This window comes from Meriones unguiculatus, chromosome 17, assembly GCF_030254825.1.
Source record: "Meriones unguiculatus strain TT.TT164.6M chromosome 17, Bangor_MerUng_6.1, whole genome shotgun sequence".
In the NCBI taxonomy this organism is placed as follows: domain Eukaryota; kingdom Metazoa; phylum Chordata; class Mammalia; order Rodentia; family Muridae; genus Meriones; species Meriones unguiculatus.
In genome coordinates this window covers 73807918-73822317 of record NC_083364.1, presented here as the reverse complement: position 1 = coordinate 73822317, position 14400 = coordinate 73807918, and the positions used below count along the sequence as shown (strand labels likewise).

General features: G+C 34.6%; 1 protein-coding gene across 1 annotated transcript in view; it reads right to left on the bottom strand.

Annotated features, from left to right (window-relative positions):
- Robo1 (roundabout guidance receptor 1) overlaps positions 1 to 14400 on the bottom strand; it is a 1064494-nt gene that overhangs the window by 917743 nt on the left and 132351 nt on the right. The window contains exon 2 of the mRNA XM_060370628.1: positions 14050 to 14187. Coding sequence (XP_060226611.1) covers positions 14050 to 14137 — 88 coding nt within the window. The 5' untranslated portion in view covers positions 14138 to 14187. The remainder of the gene's footprint in view (positions 1 to 14049; positions 14188 to 14400) is intronic.

Here is a 14400-nt window from a genome sequence, read left to right as displayed (position 1 = left end):
ATAATTTTATAAAGTACTTGGAATATACTCATAAGAGTTTTTTTTTTTTTTTTTTTTTTTTTTTTTTTTTACTATTTTCTCTGTGTAGCCTTGGCTGTCCTGGACCCACTTTGTGGATCAGGCTGGCTTCAAACTCGCAGGGATATGCATGCTTTTGCCTCCATGAGTGCTAGGACTAAAGGCATGCACCACCATGCCTTGCTCTCATTTAAGATATTTTTTTTTAATTTTTCATCAATTACACTTTATTCATTCTGCATCCCCCCATAAGCCCCTCCCTCCTCTCCTCCCAATCCCACCCTCCCTCCTCCCTCTGCTTGCATGCCACTCCCCAAGTCCACTGATAGGGGAGGTTCTCCTCTCCTTTCTGATCTTAGTCTATCAGTTCACATCAAAAGTGGCTGCATTGTCCTCTACTATGGCCTGGTAAGGCTGCTCCCCCCCCAGAGGGAGGTGATCAAAGAGCAGGCCAATCAGATTATTTCAGAATCAATCCCTCTTCACATTACTATGTAACCCAATTGGACTCTGAACTGCCCTGGGCTACATCTGTGCAGGGGTTCTGGGTTATCTCCATGAGTAGTCCTTTGTTGGAGTATGAGTCTCTGGGAAGTTCCCTGTGTTCAAATTTTCTTGTTCTGTTCCTCTCCTTGTGGAGACCCTGTCCTCTCCAGCTCTTACTATTTCCCAGTTCTTACCTAAAATTCCATTCACTCTGCCCAACAGTTGCCCATCAGACTCAGCATCTGCTTTGATAGTCTGAAGGGCAGAGGCTTTCAAAGGCTCTCTGTGGTAGGTTCCTAGGTTGTTTCCTGTTTTCTTCTTCTTCTGATGTCCATCCTCTTTGCCTTTCCGGATGGGGATTGGACATTTTTGTTAGGGTCCTCTCTCTTGCTTAGTTTCTTTAGATGGAAAGGTTTTAGTGGGTTTGTCCTATGTTGTATGTCTATATGAGTGAGTATATACCATGTGTGTCTTTTTGCTTCTGGGACAACTCACTCAGGATGATCCTTTCCAGATCCCATCATTTACCTGCAAATTTCATGATTTCCTTATTTTTCATTGCTGAGTAATATTCCATTGTGTAGATGTACCACAATTTCTGCATCCATTCTCAGTTGAGGGGCATCAGACAACTAGGAATAGCACTTCCTCAAGATCCAGCCATACCACTACTGGGCATATATCATTTAAGATATTTTAACTGATTTGATGGTACAAACTCTCTTGTTTTCCAACAGGACCTTAACTGTGTATACATGATACTAGTATTTATTACTACTTTCTGTGCTTTCTTAGCTTTTAGGTTTATTTCAGCCAATACTGAAACTGAATTACTTTAGAACTTTTAGTCTGTAGTTTTAATTTACAATCGTACTTTACATTAATTTCAGCTCTCTGATTATTATTATCAATGTCCACTTGAATTATGATATTATGTTACTTTATTTTCTAATGCCTAAATTTTAACTTCATAAAATGTATTAAGTCAATAGCTGTTGTATTAGTTGCTGTAATTATCGTCATTTTACTTATTAGAATTCTTATATGCGTCAAAGAGTCTTGTCTAGGTTGTAGCTCAGTGGAAGAATACATCTCTAATATCATGCATGTTTTTTTATGTTCAATCCCTAGCAATACTTCGTTTATAATATACAGGGTTTATACACAGGAAAATACACAGGAAGATCAGAAGTTCAAAACTGCATCAAGGATTTTACCAAAGTAGATTTGACACAAAAGTAATATGATAAAATTAAGATCTGTACTTCTCCCTGTCTTTTTTTCAAATGTGTAAATATTTGATGGCATGTTTGAGCTTTAAATTTCTCATCATGATTAAAGTCCAATATATTGTGCAAAATAGTCATTGTAGTCTAAGAGGATATTAGACTACTTTATGAAATATTCACAAATTGAGTTTCCTTGTTTGTCCTGACATGTAATGTAGGAACAACTGGGGTGATCGTTTGTCTAATAGCTGTCATCTGGATTTCTTACATGTTAAGACAGATGTTTCATATTTTGTCAAATTTGAGTTTATTTATTTTTGGGGATTGATGAGAAATTATGTCATATGCTTGTCATATTATGAATTATCCAACCTAATGTTTCCTGCTCACAAAATATCATGTCTGACATTATACACTAAATAGTTCCAAACATCTGTTAGGGATTGGTAGCACTGTTTAATATGTTATTCTGAAAAGGCTATTATGATTGTGAAACAAAATTTTCTTGACGTTATCCACCACCTCTGGCTCTTAAAGTCTTTCCATCTACTCTTTTTTCATAGATTCCTAATCTTGGAGGAAGGGCTGTGATAATGACATCCCAGTTAGGGCTGAGTGTCCCAAACTGTCACACTCTCCGCATGCTGTCCAGGTATGTGTCTCTATGCTTATTACTACCTGCTACAAGAAGTTTCTATGATGAGAGTAGTCTCATGAACTGATCTATGGGTATAGAAATATGTCTTTAGAAGTTATTTAATCATGTGTTCATATAGTAGAATAATAATAATGAGCTTCCATCTAGGATCCTTGACCTACATAAGTCAAGGGGTTTGGCCTCATCACTAGTGTTATTAGGTACGGCATCTCATGGAATGTTTCTTAAATTCTAACAGTGGTTGGTTAGTCCCATAACATTTTTACTACTCCTACACCATTTGCATTTTCTGGTGGCAGATCACTATTGTAGTTCATGTTTGTTGCGAGGCGATATTGATGATCACTTTTTATTTTGATAGCATGTATATCTGCTTCCAGCACTAGAAACTCTAGTCAGTAACTGTGAGGTTTCCATGTCATGGTCCATGACACAGAATGAACTGTTTTCCAGACATAAGAAGTCTGATGCACATATGAATACACAAAGGCTATGAGAGCATATAAAAATCCTCCATAAGTTAAGGCCTGTCATAATTCTAGCTTAGAATGGAATCTGCTCACATTCTCATCATTAGCAAAGACATTACCAGCAATGGATAACTTCTGTGAGAGGGGGAAGTCAGTGTTCTTCAGTGGAGTGACATTAGATGTATCAACCATACTGCAGGCTAGGCAGGTCTCATGCCCAGGGGTAGAACAAATCAGACTCCAACCAAGACTATGCATGCAGATAAACTAAGACCCCTGCACAGATGTAGCCCTTGGCAGTTCAGTATCCAAGTGGGTTCCATTGTAATAGGAACAGTGACTGTCTCTGACATGAACTGATTGGCCTGCTCTTTAATTACCTCCCCCTGAGGGGGAAGCAGCATTAACAAGCCACAGAAGAAGACAATGCAGCCACTCATGATGAGACCTAATTGACTAGGCTCAGAAGGAAGGAAAAGAAGACCTCCCCTATCAGTGAACTTGGGGAGGGGCATGCTTGCAGATGGTGGAGAAAGGGAGGGATTGGGACCGGAGGTGAGGGGGAACTACAGGGGGGATACAAAGTGAATAAAGTGTAATTAATAAAGAATTAAAAAATAAAGTAATAAATAAGAATGCAAAAAAAAAAAAAAACAAATCAGACTTTGTGGAGATTATGTGCTTTATTTCTACTTTGCTTTGCTTTGGCTCTGATTTTGGTTTTACTTAATAGACTTAAATACAAACTAGAAAACAAAAATGAATTTGTGTAGATATGGTAGGAGCAAAGTACAGGAGGAATTGAAAGTTGAAGGAAAGAAAATATTATAATAAAAAAAATTACTGTATGAGCCAGGTGTGGTGGTACATATTTGGGGAAGCAAGGGGCAGGTGGATCAATGTGAGTTCAAGGCCAGACTGGTCTACAAAGGGATTCCAGGACTGCAAAGGCTACACTGAGAAACTCTGAAAGCCATAAAAAATTATTGTACAAAATTCTCCTGACAGGCCAGGGTCAGATAGAAGGGGAGGAGGTCCTCCTCTATTAGTGGACCAGGGGAGGGGCATAGGGGGAGAAGGTGAGACTGGGAGGAGACAAGGGAGTGGGATACAGCTGGGACACAAAGTGAAAAAAATTGTAATAAAAATAAATAAAAAAGAAATTATCAAGGAATGAATAAAATAATGTGATGCTATACGATCTTCATTTAATCTTCATAACAACACTATAAAACAATAATTTCTCCAAGATACCTACAGCAAAAAAATAAATTAAATTCTGTAGAAGTTTCTTATGCTCACACATTTCTTATAGGAAGTGGCAAACCCAGCAAACTCAGTGAAGCCTGAAGATGAAGCAAATATTTTTTGTTAATATCATCAAATTCATTTACTTTAAATTAGGCAGTCTGTTTAATAGATAATTGTATATAAATGTAAAATATAAACTTGCTTTCAAGTTTATAAGCATATCTCAAACTATCTCTCAACTCTCCTGGCCATAATTACACAGCCCAGCCTAAATTGTAACTCCCGACAATTCCCTCTCCCTCCTGATTGCAATGAAGGCATTCTTTTCAATATCATTGATTTACACTAAATACTTTTCAAGGGAGATGATATTATTTATATTTAATGTATCCTAGGAAAATGAGGAAAAGACAACTAAAAAAGATTTTAAGCAAACTTATATGACCTGACTTTTTATTGAATTATTTATTACTCTGTCAAAAGATTGGATTTATGAATAGAAAAATATACGAAGTATATTTCAATACAGTAAAAACTTTGACTCCACAAATGATACTATAAAATAGGAACAGGTCAACTTTACACTGATGAAATTAGAGCACATGGATGATGAATGACTTATATAAAAAAATCAGAAGGAATTTCAAATCTCAACAAAAATAACATTATATAGTATGCCTGACCCCTCCAAAAGCCACACGTTATTTTGCTCTAGCAACAATGAAAGTTGATGTGCACATAGCAAAAACTGGGAATTTAGACATAACTTTTGTTTGATTAAATTCTAACAGGTAGTATCAATTTTTATAAAACTAATTCATGAAAATATAGCAACTATGTTTCTCTATGTATAACTATGTTTAATACACTTATGAAAATAAAATATGATAAAAAGTTTTTGTTATTAAATTGACATTACTAGGAGTAAACAATCTTGTGAATAAAATCAGAGTATCTGAATTTATAATCTGGCTTCCAAAGAATTTCTGTGAAAATAGTTTTACTGGTACCTGATAAAGAATCATAATATCCATTCAGTGTTCCATACACTCTTTAGACATCTCAATGGTCATGGTGGTAGCATAACTCTAAGTATATGGGTCTGTTTTTTTTGAAGGGGATTTGACACATGGATTCTCTGTGTAGCCTTGACTGTCCTGGACTCTCTTGGTAGCCCAGGCTGGCCTGGAACTCACAGAGATCACCTGCCTCTGCCTCCTCAAGTGCTGAGATTATAGGCCTACTCTACCGTGCCCTGCTAACTAGATAAATTCTTATGAGGCAAAAGAGAAAGTATTCAAGAAAAGATGATACTATTTTATGGAAGCAGGTACTGAGACTCACAGGCAAACTTTGGGCAGATCTAGGGAGTCTTAGGAAGAAGTGGGAAGAGATAGAAGGACATAGAGGGGACAGGAGCCCCACAAGGAGACCAACAAAGCTAAAAAACCTGAGCACAAGGCTCCTGCAGAGACTGATGCACCAATCAAGTATTATGCATGAAGAGGACCTAGAACTGTGAACTAATAAAATATGCTAAATTAGGCAAAGTTGAAAGAATAGTAATAAGAAAAAGTAAACCCAATAAACTGTAATTAATATAAAAATAAAAATTTAATTAGAAAGAAAGAAAAAGTAAAACCATGTGTTGATTAGTTCTATTTATAAAAAGTTCTGCATTTAAGTGGTGTTTCACCCTACTATCTTACCTTGAGAAATTAAAACCTCTATTAGCAATGACCATACAATTATAATATCATGATGTAGCTTATCTTAATTTTAAGAGGACAAAATTTCGTTGCTGAACAGTATCTAGATATTAGTTATGCATAGTGTTTTATAAATAAATATATTTATAAGTGATTTTTAAATTTTTTTATTAATTATTTATTTCAATTGACTGACTTTGTATCCTGGCTGTGGGCTACTTCCTTGCTTCCTCCCAATTCCTCCCTCCCTCTTATCCCCCTATGCCTCTCTCCTAGTCCACAGACAGGGGAGCTCCTCTTCTTCTTTATATGACCCTAGCCTATCAGGCCTCATCGGGACTGGCTGCATTGTCTTCCTCTATGGCCTGGCAAGACTGTACGCCCCCCCCAGGGGGAGGTGATCAGAGAGCCTGCCACTACGTTCATGCTAGAGACAGTCCCTGCTCCCCTTACTAGGGAACACATTTGGATACTGAGTCTAGGGGTTACATCTGAACAGGGGTTTTAGGTTATTTCCAGGCATGGTCCTTGGTTGGAGTATCACTCTCTACAGGGCCACCAGGACCCAGTTTTTGTATTTTGTTTTTGGTTCTCCTTGTGGAGCTCCTGTCCCTTCCAGGTCCTTCTATCTCCCCATTTCCCCCTTTCTTCCATAAGATTCCAGGCACTCTGCCCACAAGTAGTTATTCAATATATTCATGTATGTAAATATTTATGTAAATGCATAGATAAAATGTGATACATTATATATACTTGTAAATTTCAAATATATCGATACTTAAGACAGACATTTCCATCATGATTTTATACATCCAGGACCTTCAGGTATTCATCTTTTTCTTAAGCCAAGTTATGAATATGTTTTTTCATATCTCAACAGCACAAAATAAAAGTTTTATTTAGTGAAATATTGAATCAAGAGAAGCATTTTCAAAGCAATTCTCTCATGCGAAGTTATGGCAGAAGTATGGCTATTTATACAACAAAGGGCACTTGCATTTGGAAAGAGAATAGAGTCATGTAACAAGAGAAAGCAGAATAAATGAAGGCTCACTACAAAACCAAGGGAAAAGCAGTTGAATGAAGTAATGACAATGTCCAAGGCAAATAGAAAGCTTTTCCACCAACAGCTTTCTCAACCCGCAGGCATAATTACCACATCTGTACCATATAGACACTATCACTCATAATCTAGGATGGTGCCTTTTTCTATTAACCCAGCGATAGAGGAACAAAAATCACTTAGACCAGTCCATATGAGGCACCCCACTTGCTGCAATGAATTCTGATGGCTTAATTAGGGGGACTGTGTGGTACACGGCGTTTTCCAAACCAGTTTTACCACAAAGGCCATGTCATGAGATGGAATGTGCCTGTGTTCCACAGCAGATTGCTAATAAAAGTGTTTGCTTTGAGTGTCTTTGGGCTGATTGTGCCTGTTTGCTTCCATCTACTCAAACAATTAAACAAAGCTTCCCACTAGAAAACCAATGCTAACAGAGACATGGAATTCAACTACATACAGCTAGAGATTTCAGTTATTAAGATCTCTTCGTCACCTGTTTGAGGGTTGCTGGGAGGTAACAAACACTGATTGTTCTCCCTTGCATTTCTTCTTACAGGAGTGGATACTTGCAACGATAGATGTTTGATTCTTGATAATGCTCAAAATGTTTTAATTAGAATGTCATAAAACATACTAATCAAATAAATTAAAAAAAACGAGTTTCCATATATTTCCTAATACAGAGTAGAACTCTTGAGTGACAGAATTAAACCAAAAATATTTTTCATATATTTTCTTAGCCGTTAGTGTGCAGATTTTATAAAATTAACCTTTATGCATATTCTTGTCAACTAATAGTATTGCAAAGGTTACCAAAGCTTTTTTATTCATACTGATAAAAAAGCTAAGAACAAATTCTTCATACAAATGAATATATGCAAATATGGGCATGGTGGATGTAAAAAGCATTTGAGCTCATTAGGAAACTATGTTTATGCAAATACACAAGCCAAATACCTATAGAGTTACATGCTGTTTCATTTTGAAATGTGTGAGTGGTCATGTGACAGACATTCAGTGATGATTTATACTAAGATGAAACACCCCATGAAATTTTGTGTCCCTTTATCATAAGAAGATGCCATTTACGGATCATAGTTAATATTTTTCATCTCTTGTTTTCATTATCATTCAATTCATTGGGAAGCATATCTTAAAATCTTTATAAAACTGGTCTCTTTTTACATTTCTATTATTCCAAAATTCAAAGTCTTAAAATTTAACATTCCCTACTAATTAGAAACACAGGGTAAGCTTCTCAGCATGAACGAAAATTCCTTTACAATATAAAACGAGATTATTTGTTACATTTGCAAAAATCCTGCAATATATACCCTTTCCAATCATAAAATGAGCATGATGCCTTCTTGTAAACAAAATTCTGCCCTTTGGCATGAACCTACATTCATCTTTCCACTTACAACTTCCAAACTTTGTACAAAGCTTCTAATGCTAAAATCTCTATTAAATTCTCTGGCACTATTAGTGCTTTTTGTTGATGTTGTTATTATACTGTCTACACGCTCTGTGCGTATTTATTCATCCCATATGGAACTTTTCTGGGTTCCAGTAAACAGTTGGCCACGCGTATTATTAGGAAATACAATAGTACCTTCTCTCTCTTTTTAAATTATTTATTATTTATACAGCATTCTGCCCGCACGTATGTCTGCAGGCGAGAAGAGGGCACGCGATCTCATTATAGATGGTCATGAGCCAGCATAGTACCTTCGCCTACCAACACTCCTCCTTGTCGTTGCGCTTTGATACTTGCCACAGGTTTTTTTATTTACTTTTTACAGTTATTGTACTTTTAGTTATGAGTTATTAAATTTCTTCCTTAGTTATTGAGTTAAATTAAAGATTTGAGTTTATGCCATGTCTCTAACAGGAAAGAAACATGTGACAAAAAGCAACATTATGTCTCCTACACTAAACGTCTCCAAACATTTCCCAGATTTCTTGTAAGAAATCAGTCTAAGGGTGACTATTATGCTCATTTACGTTACAAAGCATGATTTTTATTTCTTCACTAAATTTAATTTTAATTAAAGGTAAAGCAATTAAAATATGTTATTTTGATTTATTCAAATATTTTGGAATCAATCTTAAAATGAAGAAGGAGAAAATGATTACACAAGAGAAAGCAAAATGAAAAACACATAAGAATGATCTAGGAACTGCCTTGAGTATTAATGAAGATGTAATTTTTATCACAATCCTGATTTTCAGAAAATTGTTGTACAACTAAGAGTCATCTAGTATTAATAAGCATCAAAGTTTAAAGAAAAATATATCAGTATGGATATAGAGAAGTAGCAGTAGTATATTGTTAAGCATATTAATGACTTCAAAAATAAAATAACATTATATTTTAACAATAGCTATTATGAAACATAACTATCTAAAATTGTATAAAATGGGAATTTAAAATAAGGGAATACTTCCGGAGCAAGGCATTGTTTCCTGCAGGATATTTACATTGATCTGTATAATTTTAAGAAGATGTTTTATTGTGAAAAATCTGAATATTCTAAGCCTCAAAAATGACTAAAAACAAATATTTATTTAGTGACTAATAAATTTAGCTGTTTGATGATAGTTTTCAGAAATGTAAGATCCAAATATAGTAAATATTTTAGGTGTATGTAACATACTTTTAAAATTAACTCAAACTTTGACTAAATTAATGGTTTTCTACTTTTCTATGGTAAAGAGTAATTTGAAATTCTTAGATAACTGTAAAACTATACATTCAGAATCAAACTCTTCTTTTCTTATTTTCTGCCAGCTATTTATGAAAAGCTAACCCATGAGACAATGCAGAGATAAAATTCTTCAGTCACTCAGAGACTGATGCATCAACCAAAGACCATTCAAAGAGAGGACCTAGACCCCCTGCTCAGATGTAGCCCATAGACAGCTCATTCTCCATGTGGGGTCCCTAGTAAAGGTAGAAGAGACAGTCTCTGACATAAATTCTGTTGCCTGCTTCTTGATCACTTCATCCTGTTGGGGCAACCTAGACAGCCCACAGAGGAAGAGGATCCATGCAGTCCTGAAGGGACCTCATAGCCTAGGATCAGACAGTAGGGGAGGAGGACTTCCCCTGTCAGTGGACTAGGTGAGAGTAATAGGGGAGGAAGAGGGAAAGAGGGTGGTACCCGGGGCAGATGAGGGGATACAAAGTGAAGTAATTGATAATAATAATCATAATCATAATCATAAACTCTGGTCACAGAGATACTGGATTGAGGACCTAAAAGCCAAGTGGTTGGGTTCAGCACATCTCTCTCACTGCACAATTGCACTAGATAAGTATTCAGTATTTTAACATAAGTATAGTGTTTAAAAAAAAACAACTAACTTTGAATGTTTAAAATAGTGTTGATTGATTCTAAATGGATAGTGCAGTTAAAAATAAAATAATAAAAGTGCCTACAACTAAGTACTCTCCATAGATTTTAAACAGCCACATTTAATATTCATTGTGCATGGTTCATTTATCATTAAAGTTAATCAAAACTTGAGAAAACTGCTTGAGGATTAATATATAAAATTATTTTTAAATATTTTGAAAGAAAAACTTAATTTTTCTGTCATCTTCAGATCCCAGAAATTTTTACTTTTAAAATATTCATATTATAAAAATATTTAAATGACTTATCTAACTTTTCAAATTAATTCAATCCAGAATCTGTTAGTCATAGGAAATCTCCAGTGTAAAAATCAAGAATAAACATGGATTAGAAAGATGAACTACCATTTCTTGCATTTTATAAAAAGCCTTGTTTCCTGCAATATTATAATTATAAGGAAGATCAGATAGTAATCACACTTAGTTCCTACCAACTATCATCCTTGAGATATAATACCGAGGTGCTGAAGTGTTGGAGGACAGACAGGTGAGGAGAAGAGGTAGTAAATCATTTCAGAACATCTCACACTCAAGGCTGCTGACATGAGCCGGTCAAAGGAAATGACCCTGTCAGCACCTGCACTGCTAATGAAGGATAACGCTGCTGCACAGTCACAGAATGAAGAGGAAATATAAATCACGCTTGACTTTGAAGTGGTCTGTCTACTGTTTTCATACACAAACAGAACCTCCTCTGCTTTTCTTATTTTGCTATTTTTAACTTTGCCATATAAACTAAGAATGGAACACTTTCGCATTCAGTTTCACCATAGGTAAAGTATTGTTTAACATTTGTATTTATTGTCTCTTTTACATCTGTTGTAACTAAATGTGGAGGTTTAAAGTATAAAGGTTAGGGATCTGTAAACTGTCACTTTACCAGCAATTAAAGGAACATGTGTTATAACTAAGACTTAGAATGCTTCAAGAGAAAATCTTGGCTCATTTACACACATTTTCTTTACAAATTGGACATGAATAAATTAACAAACAAATATCTACCAGTGTTTTAATGAAAAGGTGGTAGGTTTTGGTGGGCTGTGAATAAAATAAAGTCAACTAAAATTGTTGGAACATTTACAATAGTCTAAGAATTTACTTCATCAGTCTCTCTTAAAACCTATTCAGTCTTTTCCAATGAGAGTCTTCCTTGATTTAATGTACAAATAATTTATGTTTATGCCTCTTTCATGAAAATAACTTTGCAAATATAACATAAAGCCAAATCAAAAATTATAAAGGTAACACATACAGGAAAACAAAACAAAAATGAATAAAATAACAACCTATCAAGCTGAAACCTGTATTATTGGTGTGATATAAATAGCTCCTATTAAGAGAATTTCTTTAATTGTCCTTTTATACTGAATTCTATTATATCTTCCTTAAATAGGTACATCTTCTGATAACTCACCAAATCTAAGACTAAAAACATATACCTAGCATCTCTTTAAAAACAGTTAACACATTTTTATTTACACCACCATTGAAATATATTTCTTCTGTGGTGAAACATATTTTCTTAAAGGAAAGTGGAAGTGATCAGTTAAATTAGAAACTGCTTGTTTTCAAAGACATGAATGTTTAATCTTTAAAGCTGCTCTGATTTTTGTTCCCTCTGAGATATGATAATCATTCCAGACTCAGAACTTAAAGAACATAATAAAGCCAGAACAACAAAAATTAGTTTTTCAACTGATGAGAGATTAATGAGGGAGCATCATCCTGAAGATGAGGAGTCCTTTCAATAGATTTTTCTATTCTTACCCTGAACCCAAAGTTAATAGGCAGAGGTAGTTATCAAAATGGCTACTGCTCTTCAGGGGGTCCCTGTGAAAAGCTAAAAGAATATTTCTTTTGACAGACAAATTACTTCGCAATAATTTTGAACTCTATGTCATTGACTATGTGAATTTCTTTCACGGGTATCCTTGTTTCCTTGGAAGAAGAAGCTGCCATAAAATGATCTCACATAACCAATATCTTTGGCACATCTTTAACTGATAACCAACCTATCTCATTTGTGACAAGATATATATTTTGTTGGACAATATGTTTATGTATTTTAAACTCGCTTCAGCTTTACGTGTTTTATTGTAAACACAAACGTTCTTATGAGTCTTATAACAGAATGCTTTTGTAGGGTACTGTCTCAACAATACATGTATAAAAAAATTCACTTGGAAAGGGGCACGGTGGAGATGAGGGAGGGAGGGAGGGACTGGGAGGGAATGAGGGATCGGGACACGGCTGGGATACAGAGTTAATAAAATGTAACTGATAAAAAAAATAAAAAATAAAAAAAATTCAACCTTCATTTGACAATTTAACTTTAATTTTCTAAATCATCAACAAAATTGTTCACACAAAAAGTGTTAATTAGCCTCAGGCTTTAAGTATAACTGTAAGAAAAATAATAGGAAAAATCTCTGTATATTTATTTATTTGTAACCACAGGTAGAACATCCAAACTTTCCATGTATCAGTTTTTCATGTTTTCACGACAATGAGACAATTTCTTGTTTCATATATTAAAAGTGTGGCAAATAACTTCATATGAAAGTTTCACAGTCTGTTCATGTTCTAATATTTATTGATATTCGATGATCAGAAGCAAGAATGAAAATGCTAAGAATAGGTCAAACTACAAATCTGTGAAAATTTTAGTATGTTAGACCAGTCCAGCACAAATATTTTTAAATTACTGCATACTTAAATACTATGGATATATTTTCAACAAATAGAAAGAAAAATCCGGTTGTTTACTTAGAACCTGTTGAATCATGTAGCTCAATTGTTAATCTCTTTCCAGTATTTGAGGACTTTGAGGTCCTTAGAATTTTCCGGTTCCTTAGATTGTGTGTGGACATGCATGAAAAGCAACACACATTTGCTAAATAGAAAAAGAAACTTCATACTTAACACATTAGATGTCAGACTTTTACAAACAGTATGACTAAGTTATAACAACATATTAAATAGACGCTACTTAACCACTGTTTCCCCAATTGTTTTATCTAAGAAAATTGTGAAGTTATATTTTGATAAGACAACAATATATTTTTCTTTTATCATAACATTGAGGTTAGTTAATGTTCTACAAAACAATACAAGGAATGCATTTTATAAAAATGCTGTTTGATTTCATTAGCAAAATCATGTCTTCAAGAAAACAGTGTTCTCACTTTACTCACACCAATGATGGTAACTATGGAAGCAACACAGCATCATTTTACATTTGCATTTTTACATTGTTCAACTGGTTAATTAACTTGGCCCTGTTCTAGAGCTATTTTCATTCTAAATTTTTCACTTTTTTGATGTCCTTTTTCTATGGTGCTTGCATACAATGAAGCCTAGTCTTGTCTTTTCAGTTATCTAACTATCTATCTATCTATCTATCTATCTATCTATCTATCTATCTATCTATCTATCTATTTTGCAAATCTTTCCTCTCTATAGCTGTTCTTCCAACACCCAATTAACTTAATTACTGTAACTCTCGATGCTTTCTCAAAAGTAAGTGTTTTGCGGAGTTTTTTCTTGAAGGACTGTATGCAAATAGTTACTTCTATCCTGAATCAGGTCACCACACACACACGCCCTGAAGCAGTCATTCACACAGACATATAAGTTACACAGAACGTTAAGACATTTTGTTTAGGGTACATTAAAACTGAGTTTAAAAGCAAAAATAAAAAAAAAATTAAAAAAAAAATACATGGCACAAAGCATCCACCTTACCTGGAATAAGCTGGGCCAGAAAGAGGTGTTTTTTGGACAGAGTGAGAAGAGATACCATGACCAGAAGAGGAAGATGTTTCCATTTCATCTTTATCTCTCCCTTACATTACACCAGGCAGCAGCACCGATGTATGTTACCTGGGGAGAAGAAGAAAACACAAAAATTGTTTCTTTAAAAGGAAGTAAATAGAATACTTAAAGTATTTGGGTGAAAATCTGTAATTCACATACATTTGAAAGTCCACTTTTAACATGATAAAAGATTTTTAAGTGAACACAGCTTATACATAATATATTCCATACGTATTGCTACCCATCTCACACTCACCCATGTTTTTGTTTTCATAGTTT